The sequence below is a fragment of the Aotus nancymaae genome, unplaced genomic scaffold (genome assembly GCF_030222135.1).
Source record: "Aotus nancymaae isolate 86718 unplaced genomic scaffold, 86718_ANA_hifiasm-v0.15.2.pri h1tg000003l, whole genome shotgun sequence".
Lineage (NCBI taxonomy): Eukaryota > Metazoa > Chordata > Mammalia > Primates > Aotidae > Aotus > Aotus nancymaae.
The window spans coordinates 31396961-31417744 of record NW_026988414.1 but is presented as its reverse complement, the minus strand read 5'-3'; the positions used below and the strand labels follow the sequence as shown (position 1 = coordinate 31417744).

The 20784-nt window shown below is 37.9% G+C and overlaps 1 protein-coding gene across 2 annotated transcripts in view; it reads left to right on the top strand.

The window, feature by feature from the left end:
* The window catches only part of INVS (inversin), a 188056-nt gene that overhangs the window by 116233 nt on the left and 51039 nt on the right, over window positions 1-20784 (top strand). For both annotated transcript variants that reach the window (XM_012437549.2, XM_021674241.2), the window contains exons 6-8: window positions 6916-7096; window positions 9427-9536; window positions 13647-13818. In XM_012437549.2, the coding sequence (XP_012292972.2) occupies window positions 6916-7096; window positions 9427-9536; window positions 13647-13818 (463 nt within the window). The remainder of the gene's footprint in view (window positions 1-6915; window positions 7097-9426; window positions 9537-13646; window positions 13819-20784) is intronic.

The window sequence follows — 20784 nt, the reverse complement described above, 5'->3', positions numbered from 1 at the left end:
CACTCGTGATTTGTCTCTCTGTTTGTCTATTATTGGTGTATAGGGATGCTTGGGAGTTTTGCACATTGATTTTTGTATCCTGAGGCTTTGCTGAAGCTGCTTATCAGTTTAAGGAGTTTCTAGGCTGAGACGATGGGGTTTTCTAAATACACAGTCATGTCATCTGCAAACAGAGACAATTTGACTTCCTCTCTTCCTATTTGAATACTCTATTTCTTTCTCTTGATTTCCTTGGCGAAGACTTCCAATACTATGTTGCATAGGAGTTGTGAGAGAAGGCATCCTTGTCTTGTGGCAGTTTTCAAAGGGAATGCTTCCAGCATTTGCCCATTCATTATAATATTGGCTGGGGGTTTGTCATAAATAGCTCTTATTATTTTGAGATATGTTCCATCAATACTATCAATATGTTCCATCAGTACCATCAATATGTTCCATCAATACTTTTAGCATGAAGGGTTGTTGAATTATTTCAAAGGCCTTTTCTGCATCTATTGAGATAATCATGTGGTTTTTGTCATTGGTTCTGTTTATGTGATGGTTTCATTTATTGATTTGCATATGTTGAACCAGCCTTACATCCCAGGGATGAAGCTGACTTAATCAAGGTGGATAAGCTTTTTGATGTGCTGCTGGATTCAGTTTGCCAGTATTTTATTGAAGATTTTTGCTTTGATGTTCATCAGGGATATTGCCCTGAAATTTTCTTTTTGTGTGTGTGTTTCTGCCAGGTTTTGGTGTCAGAATGATCCTGGCCTCATAAATGAGTTAGGGAGGAGTCTCTCTTTTTTTTTTTCTTTGGAATAGTTTCAGAAGGAATGGTATCAGCTCCTCTGTGTACCTGTGGTAGAATTCGGCTGTGAATCCATCTGGTTGTGGACTTTGTTGGTAAGCTATTAATTACTGTCTCAATTTCAGAGCTTGTTATCGGACCATTCTGAGATTTGGCTTCTTCTTGATTTAGTCTTGGGTGGGTGTATGTGTCCAGGAATTTATCCATTTCTTCTAGATTTTCTGATTTATTTGCATAGAGGCATTTATAGTATTCTCTGACGGTAGTTTGTTTTCCTGTGGAATCAGTGGTGATATCCCCTTTATCATTTTTATTGCGTCTATTTGATTCTTCTCTCTTTTCTTCTTTATTAGTCTGGCTAGTAGTCTATCTATTTTGTTAATCTTTTCAAAAAAACAGCTACTGGATTCCTTGATTTTTTTTAAGGGCTTTTCATGTCTCTATCTTCTTCAGTTCTGCTCTTATCTTAGTTATTTCTTGTCTTATGCTAACTTTTGAATGTGTTTGCTCTTGCTTCTCTAGTTCCTTTCGTTGTGATATTAGGGTATCGATTTTAGATCTTTCCTGCTTTCTCCTTTGGGCATTTAGTGCTATAAATTTCCCTCTAAACACTGCTTTAGCTGTGTCCCAGAGATTCTGATACGTTGTGTCTTTGTCCTCATTGGTTTCAAAGAACTTCTTGATTTCTGCCTTAACTTTATTATTTACTCAGGAGTCATTCAGGAGCAGGTTGTTCAGTTTTCATGTAATTGTGTGGTTTTGAGTGAGTTTCTTAATCCTGAATTCTAATTTGATTGCACTGTGGTCTGAGAGACTTTGTTATGATTTTCATTCTTTTACATTTGCTGAGGAGTATTTTACTTCCAATTATGTGCTCAATTTTAGAATGAGTGCTAAGTGGTGCTGAGAAGAATGTGTATTCTGTTGATTTGGGGTGGTGAGTTCTGTAGATGTCTATTAGGACTGCTTGGCCCAGAGCTAAGTTCAAATCCTGAATGTCCTTGTTAATTTTCTGTCTCATTGATCTAATATTGACAGTGGGGTGTCTCCCACTATTGTTGTATGGGAGTCTAAGTGTCTTTGTAAGTGTCTAAGAACTTGCTTTATGAATCTGGGTGCTCCTGTGTTAGGTGCATGTATATTTAGGATAGTTAGCTCTTCTTCTTGCATCGATCCCTTTACCATTATGTAATGCCTTTCTTTGTCTTTTTTTATCTTTGCTGGTTTAAAGTCTGTTTTATCAGAGACTAGGATTGCAACCCCTGCTTTTTTTTTTCCTTTCCATTTGCATTGTAAATATTCTTCCATCCCTTTATTTTGAGCCTATGTGTGTCTTTGCACATGAGATGGGTCCCCTGAATACAGCACACCAATGAGTCTTGACTCTTTTCAGTTTGCTGGGTTGTGTCTTTTAATTGGTACATTTAACCCATTTACATTTAAGATTAATATTGTTATGTGTGAATTTGATCCTGTCATCATGATGCTAGCTGGTTATTTGGCACATTAGTTGAGGCAGTTTCTTCATAGTGTTGTTCCTCCTTATATTTTGGTATGCTTTTGCAGTGGCTGGTACTGGTTTTTCCTTCCCATATTTAGTGTTTCCTTCAGGAGCTCTTGTGAGGCAGGCCTGGTGGTGACAAAAATGTTATCTGTAAAGAATTGTATGAAGCTTAGTTTGGCTGGATATGAAATTCTGGGTTCAAAATTATTTTTTTTTAAAATGTTGAATATTGGCCCCCACTCTCTTCTGGCTTATAGGGTTTCTGCAGAGAGATCTGCTGTTAGTCTGATGGGCTTCCCTTTGTTAGTAGCCTGACTTTTTTGTCTGGCTGCTCTCAACCTTTTTTTTTTTTTTTTGGTTTGAACCTTGGTGAATCTGATGTGTCTTGGGGTTTCTCTTCTTGAGGAGTATCTTAGTAGTGTTCTTTTTATTTCCTGAATTTGAATGTTGGCCTGTCTTGCTAGAATGGGGAAGTTCTCCTGGATGATATCCTGTGTGTTTTCCAACTTGGTTTCATTCTCCCTGTCACTTTCAGGTACACCAGTCGTAGGTTTGGTCTTTTAAGATAGTCCCATATTTCTTGGAGGCTTTATTCATTCTTTTTCATTCTTTTTTCTGTAATTTTGTGTTCATGCTTTATTTCATTAAGTTGATCTTCAATCTCTGATATTGTTTCTTCCACTTGACTGATTTTGCTATTGATATTTGTGTATGCTTCACGAAGTTCTCATGCTTTGTTTTTCAGCTCCATCAGGTCATTTATGTTCTACTATAAACTGGTTATTCTAGTTAGCAGTTCCTGTAACCTTTTATTAAGGTTCTTAGCTTCCTTGCATTGGGTTAGAACATGTTCCTTTAGTTCGGAGGAGTTTATTATTACGCACATTCTGAAGCCTACTTCTGACAATTAGTCAAACTCATTCTCTGTCCAGTTTTGTTCCCTTGCTGGTGAGGAGTTGTGATCTTTTAGAGGAGAAGAGGCGTTCTGGATTTTGGAGTTTTCAGCATTTTTATGCAGGTTTTTCCTCATCTTCCTGGATTTATCTACCTTTGATCTTTGATGCTGATGACGTTTGGATGAGGTTTTGCATGGGTGTGCTTTTTGTTGATGTTGATGTTATTGCTTTCTGTTTGTTAGTTTTTCCTTCTAACAGTCAGGCTTCTCTTGTAGAGGTCTGTTGGAGTTGGCTGGAGGTCCACTCCAGACCCTGTTTGCCTGGGTATCAGCAGCAGACGCTTCAGAACAGTAAAGGTTGCTGCCTGCTCCTTTCTCTGGAAGCTTCATCCCAGAGGAGCACATGCCAGATGCCCATCAGAGCTCTACTGTATGAAGTGTCTGTCGACCCCTGCTGAGAGGTATCTCCCAGTCATACAGCACAGGGGTCAGGGACCCACTTGAGGAGACAGTCTGTCCCTTAGCAGAGCTCAAGCACTGTGCTGGGAGATCTGCGGCTCTCTTCAGAGCTGGCAGGAAGAAACATGTAAGTCTGCTGAAGCTGTGCCCATAGCCACCTCTTCCACTAGGTGCTCTGTCTCAGGAGGATGGGAGTTTTATCTATAAACCCCTGACTGGGGCTGCTGCCTTTCTTTCAGAGATGCTCTGCCCAGAGAGGAGGAATCTAGAGAGGCAGTCTGGCTACAGTGGCTTTGCCATGCTATGGTGGGCTCCACCCAATCTGAACTTGCCTGAGGCTTTATTTACCCTGTGAGGGAAAACCACCTACTCAAGCTTCAGTAATGGTGGATACCCCTCCCCCCACCAAGCTTGAGTGTCCCAAGTCAACTTAAGACTGCTGTGCTGGCAGGTAGAATTTCAAGTTAGTGGATCTTAGCTTGATGGGTTCTGGAGCGGGTGGGACCCACAGAGCAAAACCACTTGGCTCCCTGGTGTCAGCCCCCTTTCTAGAGGAGTGAATGGTTTTGAATTGCTGGGGTTTGAGGCACCACTGGGGTACAAAAGAGAACTCCTGCAGCTAGCTCAGTGTCTGCCCAAAGGGCCGACCAGTTTTGTGCTTGAAACCTAGGGCCCTGGTGGTGTAGGCACCTGAGGGAATCTCCTAGTCTGCTGGTTACAAAAACCGTGGGAAAAGCATAGTACATGGGCCAGATAGCACCCTCCCTCATGGCACAGTCCCTCACGGCTCCCCTTGTCTAGGGGAGGGAGTTCCCTGATCCTTCGAGCTTCTAGGGGTGGGGGCAACACACTACCCTGCTTCTGCTCACCCTCTGTGGGCTGCACCCACTGTCTAAACAGTCCCAATGAACTGGGCACCTCAGTTGGAATTGCAGAAATCACCTGTCTTCTGCGTTGTTCTCACTGAGAGGTGCAGACCAGGGTTGTTCTTATTCTGCCATCTTGCTGAGTTATCCTCTAGACTCTCTTTAGTATAGATCTTTCAGTGGTGTTTTTTGTTTGTTTGTTTGTTTTTGAGACAAAGTCTCACACTGTCGTCCAGGCTGGAGTGCAGTGGCATGATCTCATCTTACTGCAACCTCCACCTCCTGGGTTCCAGTGATTCTCCTGCCTCAGCCTTCTGAGTAGCTGGGACTACAGGTGCATGCCACCACGCCTGGCTAGTTTTTGTATTTTTAGTAGAGACAGGGTTTCCACCATGTTTGGCCAGACTGGTTTCGAACTCTTGGCCACAAGTGATCCACCTGCCTCGGCTTCCCAAAGTGCTGGGATTACAGGAGTGAGCTACCACACCCATCCAACTCTGTTTTTAATTGTTAAGAATGTTTGCCTCTTAACCTCACACTTGAAAAAAAATTATTATCCTGTGTACACAGTCCTAGGAATCTATTTTTCTCAGCTCTTTCAGGATATTATTTTGCTACTTTCTGCCTTTTATTATTGCTCTTAAGGAGTATGTTATTGGTCTTACTGCCATTCCTTTATACATGATATATCTTTTCTCTCAGGCCGCTTTTACATTTTGCTCTTTGTTTGGCATTCTACAGTTTTTCTACAGTATGTCTAGGTGTTGTCTTTTTAAAAAAATCCCGTTTGGTATACATTCTAACTATTGTATATCAGTTCTGCCAAACATACGTAGCTGTTATCTTTAAATATCACCTCTCCTTCATTCTCTCTACTCTTGCTTTTAGTGTGTGCAATTATATATATTTTAAGCCTTTTTATCTTATCCTCCATGTCATTTAATTTCTCTTTTATATTCTCATGTCCTTGTCTCTTTCTGCTGCATCCTGGGTAGTGACATTAGATCTGTCTTCCAGTTTACTAAGTCTTTCTTCAAATAAGTCTATTCTGTTGTTTACCTTATCCATTGAACCTTTAATCTTAGTGATTCTATTTTTCACTTCTGAAAGTTCTATTTGGTTCTTTTTCAAATTCGCCTGGTAATTTTGATAATGTCTGCTACAAAGATCCAGTCAAAAAATTAATTAATGTTGTACACTGTCCATTTACAGAGACATCAAACTGAATCACTAGTAAATACGTGATTTAAAAATCTCAACCCTGTTCATAAATGAACTACAAGTTAAAACAGCAGTGAAATGTCTTTCATAACCATAAGAGAAAAATGCAGTAAGCTTGATAATACCAAATGATTAATTTGTGCCAGCAGTAGGGAAATAAAAATTTTTACATATTTTCATGGGTGTGTTAATTGATAAGACCATTTGGAGAGTGATGTGACAATACCTATTTGAAGATATCCTTCATCCCAGCACTTCCCCTTCTACGTATCTAGCCTATGGAAAAACCTCACACATGTGCTACAAGGGACATGTAAAGGAAACATTAATTGCAGCATTATCTGTAATAGTGAAAAAAAATGGCAATAGCCTAAATGTCCCTGAGTAGGAAAATAGATAGCTAAATTATGGTTTATTTAAGCACCTTAATAGTTGAACCAGTACCAACATAGATATCGAAAGTATATTGTTGAAAGAAAGAATTGTCAAAGGATGTATGTACATTGCCATAATGTAAATATTGAAAACATACCTACAAAATTTATGTATTATTTATGGATACGTATGTATGTACAAAAGTATAAAATATACATCTTTAGTTGAACCATAACAGAAACTAAAGCATATCAGGCAAAATGTTGACACCTTTTAAATTTAGATAATTAGTATGTAATGGTTATTATATTCTTTTTTGTACTTTTTATAATTAAATATGAAAATAATTTTTTAAAGATTTAGGCTTTGTACTTTTTCCTGAATTTATCACTTGTGCTGAGAGAGAATGTAGAGGTCTTATTTAGAAAATTCCTCATTTAATATTTGTGCGCATAATCCCAGCATTTTGGGAGGCTGAGTTGGGGGGTTTGCTTAAGCCCAGGATTTCAAGACCAGCCTAAGCAACATGGCAAAACCCCATCTCTACAAAAAAGCACAAGAATTAGCCAGGTGTGGTGGGGTGTGCCTGTAATCCCAGCTATTTGGGAGGCTGAGGCAGGAGGTTTGCTTGAGCCCAGGAGTTTGAGGCTGCAGTGAGCTATGATCATTCTGCTGTACTCCAACCTGGGTGACAGAACGAGACCCTGTTTCTAAAAAAGAAAGAAAGAAAAATATACTTATGCCTAATGTAATTTATTAAGGATTCCATGTATGTCTGAAGTCTCTGGTTCCTTCAAACCAGGATGCTGCTCCAACGGAGTCTTTACTGAACTGGCAAGACTACGAGGGTCGAACTCCTCTTCACTTTGCAGTTGCTGATGGGAATGTGACTGTGGTTGATGTCTTGACCTCGTATGAAAGCTGCAATATAACATCTTATGATAACTTATTTCGAACCCCACTGCACTGGGCAGCTTTATTAGGTATGTGCCTCCAAGGATTAACAGTAGAAGAAGCTTCATGAGTATAGGAATATTTCTGTGCCTTCCCTTCCACCATTCACTCCCAACTCATAGTTAATTGTTTTAATTTCTAACTGATATGTTGCATTGTTTTGTAAACTAAATTATAGTAATATAAATTTATTTTCTGTTAAATATTAGTTTTAATTTCAACATCATATCTTTAAATTTTTGTAATAAAAGTAATTCACATTTATTGACAACATGGAAATGTAACATAAACCTCTTTTCACATTCAATGCCTTTCTTTTTGGGGAGAAGGGCTTTAATTTTATGCTTGTGCTAATACTATGATATTTGAGTTTTTTCTTTATGTTTTCCTGATATGCCTTTTACCTAACTTTTTTGAAGATCACTTTTATAGATGAGAGAGTGTATTTATGTGTTTTATGTGTATGGTGGATTTTTCTGTGTGTGGAGCCAATCTGAAAGTCATTCTCTTTCAATGAAGTAGTTTTACCCATTAATGGTCATTGTTATAAAATAAATAATCTGGTCTTTTTTTCCTGCTATTCTGCTATTATTAGTGTTTTCCATTTAAAGTTTTTGTTTGTTTGTTTTTTTCCTGTTTCCTTTGCTTTCTGCTCTTTGGTATATGGATTAGATTCATTGTTGTTATTTGGTTTTAAATTGCCTAATGTTTTTAGGAGGGTTTAGGTTCTGTTTGTGGTTACTTTTAAATTTATCAAAAACTTTTTAAAACCTGAATCAGAGTCAAGAGCAAAAATGTATCTTGATTCCCACCTATTCAAGATAAAAAATTTAGTGCAGATACTCATCACTCTTTTAGTAATTGTTAATGTAATCTGAGGTTCCCCCCTAATTATTATAATCTTGATCTTAGTTTTTAAATTACACATTGTCTTTTTTTTAAATAATGTGTGTATGTGCACTCACTTTTATCATCAGATTTATAATTATTCAGATTTATTTTACATCTCTTTTTCTTTTTCCTCTGAATTCTGGACTGACTTGGCAAATTTGTCTCCACATAACTAAATTGACTTTTTGTTCTGTAAGTTCTACTTTCTTTCTGCCTCCTGTATAGATCGCATTTTGGGTTATATTTTTATTTCCTTCTCTTACCTATATATTTTTTTCTCATTTCATTTCCTTTTAAATTCCTTCCATTACTTTTTTGTTTCACTCTGTTTTCTTCTTAGAATATCCTGTTTCTGTTTCATAGAAGCCATCTCTTTTGCACTAAGTCGAGGATACCAGTTCCCTGAAATTTTCCTCTGGATCCTTCTCTAGATCATATTCAGAGGTATGCTATTTATCTTTCTGACAGTGTTTCTTTTTCCCTTTCCTATAGTATGTTTTATGTAGTCTTTACTGAATTTTTCCTTTTATATCTCAAACAAAATGGAATGTGTTTAGAGTAACTATGTGGCAAAGATTGTCTTTGAGTCTACATTTGTGTTATGGAGAACTCCATCTTATACCACATCTGGAGAACAGATAGATGCACACAACTTCCACTCAAATTACTTTTTTCTGCCTGGCTTTTATGCAGTATATCCTTGCTCTACTAATGTGACATCTTCTTCATTCTCCAATATCTGAAAGCAATAGAGTGTATGAAATTTCAGGTTTCTTACATGCACTACTACCAAGTTTAGTCATTTTTAAATCTTTTCTACAGCTCTTCACTTGTGGAGATCACATCCTCCAGAATGCACTGTATTGTCTTCATCGCTACCTCATCATACCTGCCCACTTGTTTTCCGGGATTTGAAATCACTACCTAGATGTTATAAAATATAAATATAATAAAAGATTGTGGGAGGGAGAATATAGGGATGGGAGGCCTCAGAGATAGAAGAGATTGTATTATAGTTTGTCCACCTGAATAGTAGAAGAGAACAGCTGTGCAGTTGTTTGGTTGGGCAATGGAACCTTGAGAGTAGGAGCAGTGAAGCCTAAGAGGGCCTGGCTCTAAAGCACCTTCCCCTCCTTACCCTCCTTTGCTTTAGGCAACTTTATAAAGTGAAGCCAGGGAATGCAATGAGGTGATACTTAATAAGTTTTTTCTCAGTCTGACAATTATACTTAATGTCATTTTTACCTGATTGCAGCATAAAGTTTTTAGTAAGTTTTAATTTTGTTCTACCTCATATTAATATATTAGTGAGAAGCTAGAAGAGGCTGCCCTGGGGGCTGCTGTTCAGAAATCATTTTGAATGCTGTATTATGTGTTAGTGATTTTTCTTACCTGTTTTATTTAAAAAGATTATAAATTAATTAACATCCTTTATAAGTGATAATTATCTTTTTGTGTCTTTTCTCAGGCCACGCACAGATTGTCCATCTCCTTTTAGAAAGAAATAAGTCTGGAACTATCCCATCTGACAGCCAAGGAGCCACACCTTTGCACTATGCAGCTCAGAGTAACTTTGCTGTACGTAAAACAAGACAATGCCCTTTGTTCTTAGTGAAAATTTTTATTTTTATATAATCGTAGATTCATACGTAGTTGTAGAAAGTAATACAGCAAGATCCCATGTACTCTTCACCTAGTTCACTCTGTTTTTTATTTATTTATTTTTCCAATAAGCTTTTTGCACTCCTACACCTAATTCACTCTAATGGTAACATCTAATACAATATCATAAACAGGAAATTGACATTGATACAATCCACTGACCTTATTCAGCTTTCCCAGCTTTACTTAGACTCATTTGTCTGTGTTTTTATAGCAATTATCTTTTAACAATGGTTCATGCTGTTCACTCTGTGATGCAAATGATAGTCTGTTTTTTTGTAACTTGTTAGTCACATCTGAAGTTTTATACAGTTTTTATTTTAATGTTAAGCATAACATTTTACTTTACTGTAAGAGTACTTCATCTTAGTATTACTTTAATAGCACTGAGAACATCATAGTGTTCAGCCATGTGTAATTGTCCTGAAAGCAGGGTGGCAAGGCTTTGGAACTAGCACAATCTCAGCTAGAATCCTGTCTGTGCAATTTGCCAAACTGTATTACCTTACACAAGTTTCTTAATCCTAGTTTCTTCATATGTAAGATGAGGATAATTATACCTTTTCTTTCAGGATTGTTGTAAAGATTAGAGAAAATTTATGAGAAGTGTCTGATGTATACCTTGGCATAGAGCAGGTACTCAAGAAATAGAATGTATTCTCATTACTACTAATGCTGATAATTATGTATATTATACATCCGAGAATGTAAAAATGAATTATTTCCAAAAATACTGAATATTATTCATAGTTCTTCCCCTCCACTGTCTCATCATTATGTCCTCAGTCCACCCCACACAGCATGATAGTGTCTAGACTACTTCAGCTTCCCGAGTACGAATGGCTATCAAGAACCAGATTTGGCCAGGCATGGTGACTCATGCCTGTAATCCCAGAACTTTGGGAGGCCAAGGCCGGCAGATTGCCTGAGCTCAGGAGTTCAAGACCAGCCTGGGCAACACGGTGAAACCCCATCTCTACTAAAATAAAAAAAGTTATCTGGGTGTGGCAGCATGCACCTGTAGTTGCAACTATTCGGGAGGCTGAGGCAGGAGAATTGCAAGAACCCAGGAGGCAGAGGTTGCAGTGAGCCGAGATCATGCCACTGCACTCCAGCCTGGGCAACAGAGCAAGACTCCATCTAAAAAAACAAAAAGAAAGACAAGACCAGATTCATCCAAGGATGCACACATTAAAGCAGATTTTGCTGCCTTCTACATGGGTATGCATAGTGAAACCCTTTGTTTAATTAAATTATAATAATATTATCAGGCTGGGCATGGTATCTCACGCCTGTAGTCCCAGCACTTTGGGAGGCCGAGGCGGGCAGATCACCTGAGGTCTGGAGTTTGAGACCAGCCTGGCCAACATGGCCATCTACTAAAACAACAAAAATTAGCCAGGCGAGGTGGCAGGTGCCTGTAGTCCCAGCTACTCGGGAGGCTGAGGCAGTAGAATCACTTGAACCCAGGAGGCGGAGGTTACAGTAAGCCAAGATGGCACCACTGCACTCCAGCCTGGGCAACAGAGCAGGACTCCGTCTCATAAAAAAAAAATTATAATAATAAATAAATAAATCTATCATCAAGCATAGTATAATTTCATCTTTGTGACCTCTCCAAATTCCTAACAACTTATTGAATTTACCACCTAGCATTTTGATAAATCATTATCTGTTATCACCTAACAAAGAAGTATTTTAGGAGAAGCTTTTTCTTATTACAAATAGATAGGAAATTAACTTGACCCAGTCTAGTCAATCTATGGAAATCAGAGCTCAACCCATAAATCAACACAAGCCTATTAGATAAGTCAAGTTATCCCGTTTACAGAAAGCAAAACAAAACAAAACAAGGTTCTGTGAGATTAAATAACTTGTTCATGGTCTTGAACACAAAACTTACACCCCAAATTTAATATATATACAGATACCAATAATAAAATAAGTGTGCTAGTGGAAACAAGAAAAAATGATAGAACATTATTCTTTATAATGATTCAATACTATAATAATATAATAATTTTATTCAAAGAAATATTTTGTTGGATAATCTGCCAATTCCAGAGTTGATTTTAAATAATTATACAAATTTTATAAGCTCAGTTTCAAGTCCCTTGATCTCCTTGTCCTCTATTAACTGACAAGAAGTTACAACTCGCTCCTTGAAAAATACAGACACGTTCCCCTACACACACAGAGCCATGTAAACATTCATCGTTAAGTAAAAACATACTCAGTAAAGACATGTTTGCAAATTAGTAAAGGAAAACAAAGCAAAAAATCACAAACTTTTAAAGTTCATTTCTTTATGCAAATAGGTTTATTATGCATAATAAGCATATCCATTAGACTTTAGGAGTACTAAGTTAGTATACCTCAGTAACTCAACAAATAGTCTTAAAAGTAGAAAGCAATGTGTGATGCAGTGGAAGGAGTGCTATGATTTAACCCTGGATTATATTATTTTATCTGCCACCAATATTTATATGACCTTGGAACCTAAATTTCTTCATCTGTAAAATAAGGGACTAGATTAGATGAGGCCTCGAAGTCTTCTTTCTGTAAAATACTAAGTCAACATGTTATACATTTTTCATCAGCTCACAGCATTCAGAATTTTTTGTCTGAAGCTCCTTTACCTCCATTCAAGCAAATGTTTCTAAGATCTTTCTTTTTTTCTTTTTTTTTGGGATGAAGTTTTGCTTTTGTTTCCCAGGCTGGAGTGCAATGGCGTGATCTCGGCTCACCGCAGTCTCTGCCTCCTGGGTTCAAGTGATTCTCCTGCCTCAGCCTTCCAAATAGCTGAGATTACAGGCATGTACCACCAAGCCTGGCTAATTTTGTATTTTTAGTAGAGACACGGTTTCTCCATGTTGGTCAGGCTGGTCTCAAACTCCTGACCTCAGGTGATCCTCCCACCTCGGCCTCCAAAAGTGCTGGGATTACAGGTGTGAGCCAACACACCCGGCCAGTTTCTATGATCTTTCTAAAAGTTTGTATGAGGCTGAGTTCTGAGGAAAGAGGCAATTTAAAATGCTGGAATGTTAACCCCCATTAAAATCCTCAGGCACTAACAGAATTGTCAAGGGTCCTAATTTTTACATGATTCCATAGGAGGACAATTCCATAATAAAGGAATTGCTGAATAAATATTTATTTTAATGAATTGAGCACTGTGTTTCTCAGTAACCATCAATCAATATTCAATAAATACATTAACCATTTTAAAAATGTTTAGTAACTAATCACATAGTTCCAGTCAGTTCCTGGATTTAAGGCAAAAACAAACAAAAAATGCAATGAGAGAATGCAGACTCTTTTCTGGAGGCATGCCTGAATAGATGGGTCTCGTGTAAAATGTCCAAGAAAACATATTTTATGGACCAGGTGCAGTGACTCAGACCTGTAATCCCAGCACTTTGGGAAGCCAAGACGGACAGATAACTTGAGGTCAGGAGTTGAAGACCAACTTAGCCAACATAGTAAAACTCCATCTCTACTAATAATACAACAGTTAGCCCAGTGTGGTGACACAGCCTAGCTACTTAGGAGGCTAAAGCAGGAGAATTGCTTGAACCCGGGAGGTTGCAGTGAGCCGAGATCGTACCACTGCACTCCAGCCTCAGTGACAGACTAAGACTCCCTCTCAAAACATATATTTTAATTTTGCTCATTAATGAATAAAACACTGAATACTTCTGAGTCTTTAACTGTCACTCAAACAATGACCTATGAAGTTTCCAAGCTTAATTGAAGATGATTTTCCATTTTGAGGATGTTGAGTGGGAAAGTTAGGTGATGTTTGTGAAGTGTTACAGAAACTACAACTAATTTGTAAGGACAGAGGATTGATATCTTCAGTGGAAATTGTAGTTCTGTCATTAATAAAAAGATAATTTAATTAGATTAAAAAGCAAGGAGAAAATGCTTTGCTTCTTAATGGAAGTCACATATTATTATATGACTTTATTACCATAGAAAATACTACTGTTTTTTCTCGATTTTTTAAATCAAGTTTTCTTACAGGATACAGTTAAAGTGTTTTTAAAACATCCTTCAGTGAAAGATGATTCAGACTTGGAAGGAAGAACATCCTTTATGTGGGCAGCTGGCAAAGGCAGTGATGATGTCCTTAGGACTATGCTGAGCTTAAAATCGGACATTGATATTAACATGGCTGACAAATATGGAGGTACAGGTGAGAACTGGTAGACACATTCAATTTGCTTTTATTCAGGTTCCAAAGTGTCGATGGTGCTATAAAACTTGTAAAATAGCAACTTGAAATCATTGTTCCTAATCTAATATTGTTTGACTTTGGTCTAAAGTTTTTAAGTTTGGGTTTGCCAGGCTGTAACTCCAAAGGCTTTATTGCTTCCAAGTATTATGGCTAAGATTAGCATATGTTTCTACCAAATGAATGGTTGCATTTGGTTATCTGGTTGCTCCTTAGACATGATAATGGGGACTCTTCTGATCATTTATGTTTTTGTAAAAAAAAAAAAAAAAAAAAAGTATACTTTAGAACTATGCATATTTAGTAGTTATTAATTGTAGTTTCAAAAATTTAGAATTATATTTAAGGAATGCACACATCTAAGTGTATTCTCACCAGTCTCCTTTACTGTGCTCTTTTCTCAGGTTTGAATAGCATTACCACATCCTCAATCTCCCACTTTTAGAGATAACCTCCCATGGCTCTAGAAGCTTCAAAGCCTCAAATCAACCTTGCATCAAAAACTCTTGTTAGATGCTTCTTTTAATTTCTTTCTCTAATAGGAGAGGCCTTTAACTATGTGTTGGTTAATGAGGTAGTTTTTCAGCCTCAGTGTCAACTTGGAGGTCTCTTCCTTGTGTATATTGTATCCCATTTACAACTCAGAAAGAGAAGGAGAAATACCACCACAATAACACTGAATAGAATAAAAAATCAGTAAGGGGCTTCTCCATATTATTTTTTTTATTAGTAGAAACATACTAGAGCCATTTATATCTACTGTTATCCTGAATAAGATTTTTCTTGGCCACCAAAACTATTGATGCAGCAGTAGGGGGAAAGAAGGGAGGGGAGTTGCTACACTTAAAATCTCCCTCCCTATACCAAGACAACCACAGCCTCAAAAAAATTCTTTTAAGAAGACAATTCAATTTTATGATAAAGACTATAACTTTCAAAAATATTTATCAGCCGGGCGCCATGGCTCATGCCTGTAATCCCAGCACTTTGGGAGGCCAAGGTGGGCGGATCACGAGGTCAAGAGATCGAGACCATCCTGGCCAACATGGTGAAACCCTGTCTCTGCTAAAAATACAAAAATTAGCCGGGCGTGGTGGCATGCACCTGTGGTCCCAGCTACTCAGGAGGCTGAGGTGGAAGAATTGCTTGAACCCAGGAAGCAGAGGTTGCAGTGAGCCAAGATTGCGCCACTGCACTCCAGCCTGGCAACAGAGCAAGACTCCGTCTCAAAAAAAAAAAAAAAGTATTTATCTATCAACGCCTAACAACAGTTCTTAAATTTCTTAAGGAGTATAGTGTAGACACATAGATATTGACCTTATAAACGATCTGAACATTTAATTTTGTCAGATTTCCATTATATATTCTTCATCACTAGCTTTGATTTTAATTTAACTTTTTCAGGTATTTGAATAGGGTATGGGCAAGGATACTTACATTATTTGACCAAAAGTATCTTTCTCCTATGCACCATGGTTGAAGTTCAGACATAAATTCTTCTCAGATTCATTAATTCGCTGGGTTCTTTCTTCTACGGGGATTTTATTATGTCAGAGATGCCTTCCTGACATTTCTCGTCTATGAAAGTGAGTTCTTCTCCATCATCCCTCTACAAGTTTTTTTTTTCTTCCTTCCTATTAAAAAGAGGTCTTACCAATAGCAATGTATGGACATTATTTGGATCCTGACTCAAATAAATAAACTATAAAAAATTTTAAAGCCATCAGGAAAATGTCAACATTACTGAATATTACAGAATTTCTGTTAATATCTTTTAGGTATGATAACACCATTATGGTTTTACCAGTGATGAAGCTATTCTCCTTTCTTTGCAGTGCTGGGCCTGGGGCTCTGCAAATCACATTTTCCCTTTGTCACAGGTGCTTTTTTAGAGTCCGCCATTTGGGAGCATTGGAGGGAGACTGGAAGGCTGGAAGAGGGACAAGGGATTACATCTTTCTGTTTGCTTCCTGCTCTTGCTTTTTTTTCTTTTTCTTTTTCTTTTTTTAGAGAAAAAAAAAGAAGTTAAATAAATAATAATAATAAGATGGGATCACAGTATGTTTGTTGCCCAGGCTGGTCTTGAACTCCTGGGCTCAAGTGATCCTCCCACCTCAGCTTTCCCAATGTGCTTAGATTACAGGTGTCAGACACCTTGCCCAGCCTGTTCTTGTTTTTATTTCCTGCTATGGTCAGCATCACCCTAATAATGGTTCTTCAACACAGCAATGATACTTTATTTCAGCAACAATGGTTAATTTAACCCTGCAGTTTTTTCCAACATTCATAGTTTCACTCTGCAGTTTTGCCAACATTCACAGTATCAGCCTCAGCACACCCTTCTCAGAGACAACAGCACCAGCCAAGCAGAGACATTCCTCAGAGATCTGAGTTTTCATTCTTCAGGACTCTTCTAAGCTTTTAGGTTTCAATAATTTCATCCTCTTCTTTTTGTACCACCCCCACCCTCACCCCTGCAGTGCCAGGATTGGTAGCTATTTCCTGCATTTGCTACCTCTGTGGAACCTTAGTGTTCTCTCTTGCCTTTTTACTTCTTCAATACAAAGCCAATAATTATTTATACTGAATTCTATTATATCTGGTATGGTTTCTGTCTTCTGACTGGACCCTGAATGATATACTGAGGTCTATATCATTCTCTTTAAAAAAAAAAAAAAAAAAAAGAATCCTTGTCTTTCAGAAATACTAAAATATTTACAGATGAAAGGATATGACTCTAAAATTTTTTTCAAAACAATCAGAAGTGGAGGAAATGAATAATGTTTAAATAAAACAAGATTAGCCATGTGTTGATAATTGTTGAAGCTGGAGATAGCTATATTGAGTTCACTGGACAATTGTCTACTTTTGGATATGTTTGAAGGTTTCCATAATATAAAGTTACATTTTTAAAAAAAATTTTAAGATTCTATATAAACTTGCAGCACTTTTCAAAGAGGGAGTAACAATAGTTAAGTCCAAGGTTATTATTTTTTTTTTTTTGAAGAAAAAAAAAAGGAAGAAAGAAAGAGAGAAAGAAAAAAGAATGAAGAAGAGGAAGAAAAAGGAAGAGAAAGAGGGAGAGAGAATGGGAGTATTGCTTTATTGCCTAGGCTAGAATGCAGTCTAAAAATGGGAATTGAAAACCTCTTTTATGCCAATAATTGTGCTTAACAATGGAGACAGGAAGGAATAAGGGAAGAAAATAACAAACAAGCAGCCAACCAATATTTCATTTAAACCTATGAAATGCTATGCAATTATTGAGGAGTGATTTACTTCCAATTATGTAGTCACTTTTGGAATAGGTGTGATATGGTACTGATAAGAATGTGTGTTTTGTGTATTTGAAGTGGAGAGTTCTATAAATATTTATTAAGTTTACTTGTTCCGGGTCTGAGTTCAAGTCCTGGATGTCCTTGTTAATTTTCTATCTCGTTGATCTGTCTAATATTGACAATGTGATGTTACAGTCTCCCACTATTATTGTGTGGGAGGCGAAGTCTCTTTATAAGTCATTAAGAACTTGTCTTATGTATCTGGGTGCTCCTGTATTGGGTGCGTGTATATTTAGGATCGCAAGCTCTTCTTGTTGCATTGATTGTTTTACCATTATGTAATGTCCTTCTTTGCCTCTTTTGATCTTTGTTGCTTTAAAGTCTATTTTATCAGAGGTGAGAATTGCAACTCCTGCTTTTTATTTATTTATTTATTTTTGCTCTCCGTTTGGTTGGTAAATCTTCCTCTGTCCCTTTATTTTGAGTCTTTGTGTGTTGTTGCATGTGAGATGGGTCTGGATACAGCATACCGATGGGTTTTGGCTTTTTATCCAGTTAATAATATATTCCTCAATAATATATTTGATGCTAGTTGGCTGTTTTGCCCATTAGTTGATGTAAGTTCTTCATTATGTTAGTGCTGTTTACTTTTTGATATATTTTTGGAATATTTTTGGAAAGGCTGATACTGGTTGTTCCTTTATATGTGAAGTCCTTCTTTCAGAAGCTCTTGTAAAGCAGGTCAGGTGATGGTGAAATCTCTAAGTACTTGCTTGTTCGCAAAAGATTTTATTTTTCCTTCACTTGTGAAGCTTAGTTTGGCTGGATATGAAATTCTGGGTTGAAAGTTCTTTTCTTTAAGGATGTTGAATATTGGCCCCCCACTCTTTTCTGGCTTGTAGGGTTTCTGCTGAGAGATCTGCTGTAAGTCTGATAGGCTTCCCTTTGTGGGTAACCTGACCTTTCTCTCTGGCTGCTCTTAGTATTTTCTCCTTCATTTCAACCCTAATGAATCTGACGATTATGTGCCTTGGGGTTGGTCTTCTTGAGGAATATCTTTGTGGTGTTCTCTGTATTACCTGGGGTTGAATATTGTCCTGCCTTACTAGGTTGGGAAAGTTTTCCTGAATAATATCCTGAAAAGTATTTTCCAACTTGGATTCATTCTCTTCGTCACATTCAGGTACACCTATCAAACGTAGATTAGGTGTTTTCACATAGTCCCATATTTCTTGGAGACTTTGCTCATTCCTTTTTATCCTTTTTTCTCTAATCTTGACTTCTTGTTTTATTTCATTAAGTTGGTCTTCGACCTCTGATATCCTTTCTTCTGCTTGATCAATTTGACTGTTAAAACTTGTGCATACTTCGCAAAGTTCTCGTGTTGTGTTTTTCAGCTCAATTAATTCACTTATATTCCTCTCTAAATTGTCTATTCTCATTAGGATTTCATCAAACCTTTTTTCAAAGTTCTTAGTTTCTTTGCATTGGGTTAGAACAAGTTCTTTTAATTCATAGAAGTTTCTTATCATCCACCTTCTGAAGCCTACTTCTGTTAATGGAACACACTCGTTCTCCATCAGGCCTTGTTCCGTTGCTGATGAGGAACTGTGATCCCCTGTAGAGGGAGAGGCATTCTGATTTTGGGTATTCTCAGCCTTTTTACGCTGGTTTCTTCCCATCATTGTAAATTTATCCACCTGTTGTCTTTGTGATTACTGACTTTCAAATTAGGTCTCTGAGTGGACGTCCAATTTGTTGATTCCCAGCACCGAAATCTGAGCAATCCACTGCGCTGACCAAAACAGCAGTGTTAAGATTGATGGTGCTTTTCTGCCCAGGAATCTCCAGTCTAGCTCCCTTCTTGAGTCCCTCCTTCAATCAGCTGAATAGGCGACTCTGTCTTCCTGGAGCTCCAAACAACATCGGCCAAAAGGGGACCCAATCCCACTCACACTGCACCAAGAACTGCTGCGCCGAGGTGCCGGCAAAACCGCCGCGCCGGCCGCAAGAGTCACGCTGGCGACCCGTGGGGCTCCTCCGCTGGGAATCTCCTGGTCCGTGAGCAACAAAAATTCGTCTGAAAGTGTGGCGTCCTCTCGTTCTCTGCACTTTCACTGAGAGCTACAATCCCGAGCTGCTAGTGATCAGCTATCTTGGATTGCTCTCCAAGTCCAAGGTTATTTTTATGTTATTTTATTTTTATTTTTTGAGATGGAGTCTCACTCTGTCACCCAGGCTAGAGTGCAGTGGCGCAGTCTCAGCTCACTGCAACCTCTGCCTCCCAGGTTTAAACTATTCTCCTGCCTCAGCCTCCAAGTAGCTGGGATTATAGGCATGTGCCACCATACCCAGCTAATTTTTATAATTTTAGCAGAGGCAGGGTGTCACCATGTTGGCCAGGCTGGTCTCAAACTCATGACCTCAGATGATCCACCCACTGTGGCCTCCCAAAGTTCTGGGATTACAGGCATGAGCCACCACACCTGGCCTAAGGTTATTTTTTTTTCTTGGATGCCTTCACCTAGATTTCAGAGGAAAGTTATTTTTAAATAAAGTAAATTTGGGCCAGGTGTGGTGCCTCATGCCTGTAATCCCAGCACTTTGGGAAGCTGAGGTGGGTGGATCATCTAAGGTCAGGAGCTTGAGACTAGCCTGGCCAACATGGTGAAACCCCGCCTCTACTAAAAATACAAAAATTAGCCAGGCATGGTGGTGGGTACCTGTAGTCCCAGCTACTTCAATGGCTGAGACAGGAGAATCACTTGAACCAGGTGGTGGAGGTTGCATTGAGTCAAGATCATGCCACTGCACTCCAGCCTGGGAGACAGAGTGAGAATCTGTCTCAAATAAATAAATAAATAAAAATAGAGCAAATTTAAATAGCCAAAAATGGGGAATTTCCTTTCATTTGATCATGAATTTTATCTTTTACTTTATTGAAATTTTATTTTTTTAAAATTTGACATTGATATTGTATGTATAGTATATCTCATACTTGATGTCACATCACAGAATTATAGCATTTCAGAATTAGAAGTCATCTTAAAATTAAATATAGCCCTGGGTTTTCCAAATCATGTTCTTTAGAACAACAGCTTTCTATGGAGGCACCTGAAATACTTAGCTGAGGGAATATGCAGTCGAGTGTGTAATGCTCCACTTCTAATTTAGTCAGAACCACTCAACTCTTACTTGTTTTATGTGTTAGGTGTTTTATAAATTTTCATTTGGGGTAAAAGGTTCTTATGTTTTTAAAATGTGAAGTCACTGAAATATCACAGATATAGTATGATGTTTTCATCTGCTTTATAATATTCTCACCCGTGGTTTTTCAGCTTCTTGTTGAACAGTTCCAATATAGTGAATCCACTGTCTTCATCTTAACTCTATTAGAATGTTCTTCCTTATACTGAGCCAAAATTTGTCAAACTGAATGTTCTGCCCTGTGCTGTCTTCTATGTGATAGCACTCAGATATTTGAAGTTACTCACGTCTGTCTGAATCTTGCCTAGGTCAAACTAACATTCAGCTGTTTAGGTCAGTAGTTCCCAAACTCAAGAATGACATAAGAATTACTAGAGGTGTTTGTTTACATTCAGATTCCCAGGCTATATGGACAGATTCTGTTTCAAATCCTGTAGCAAGT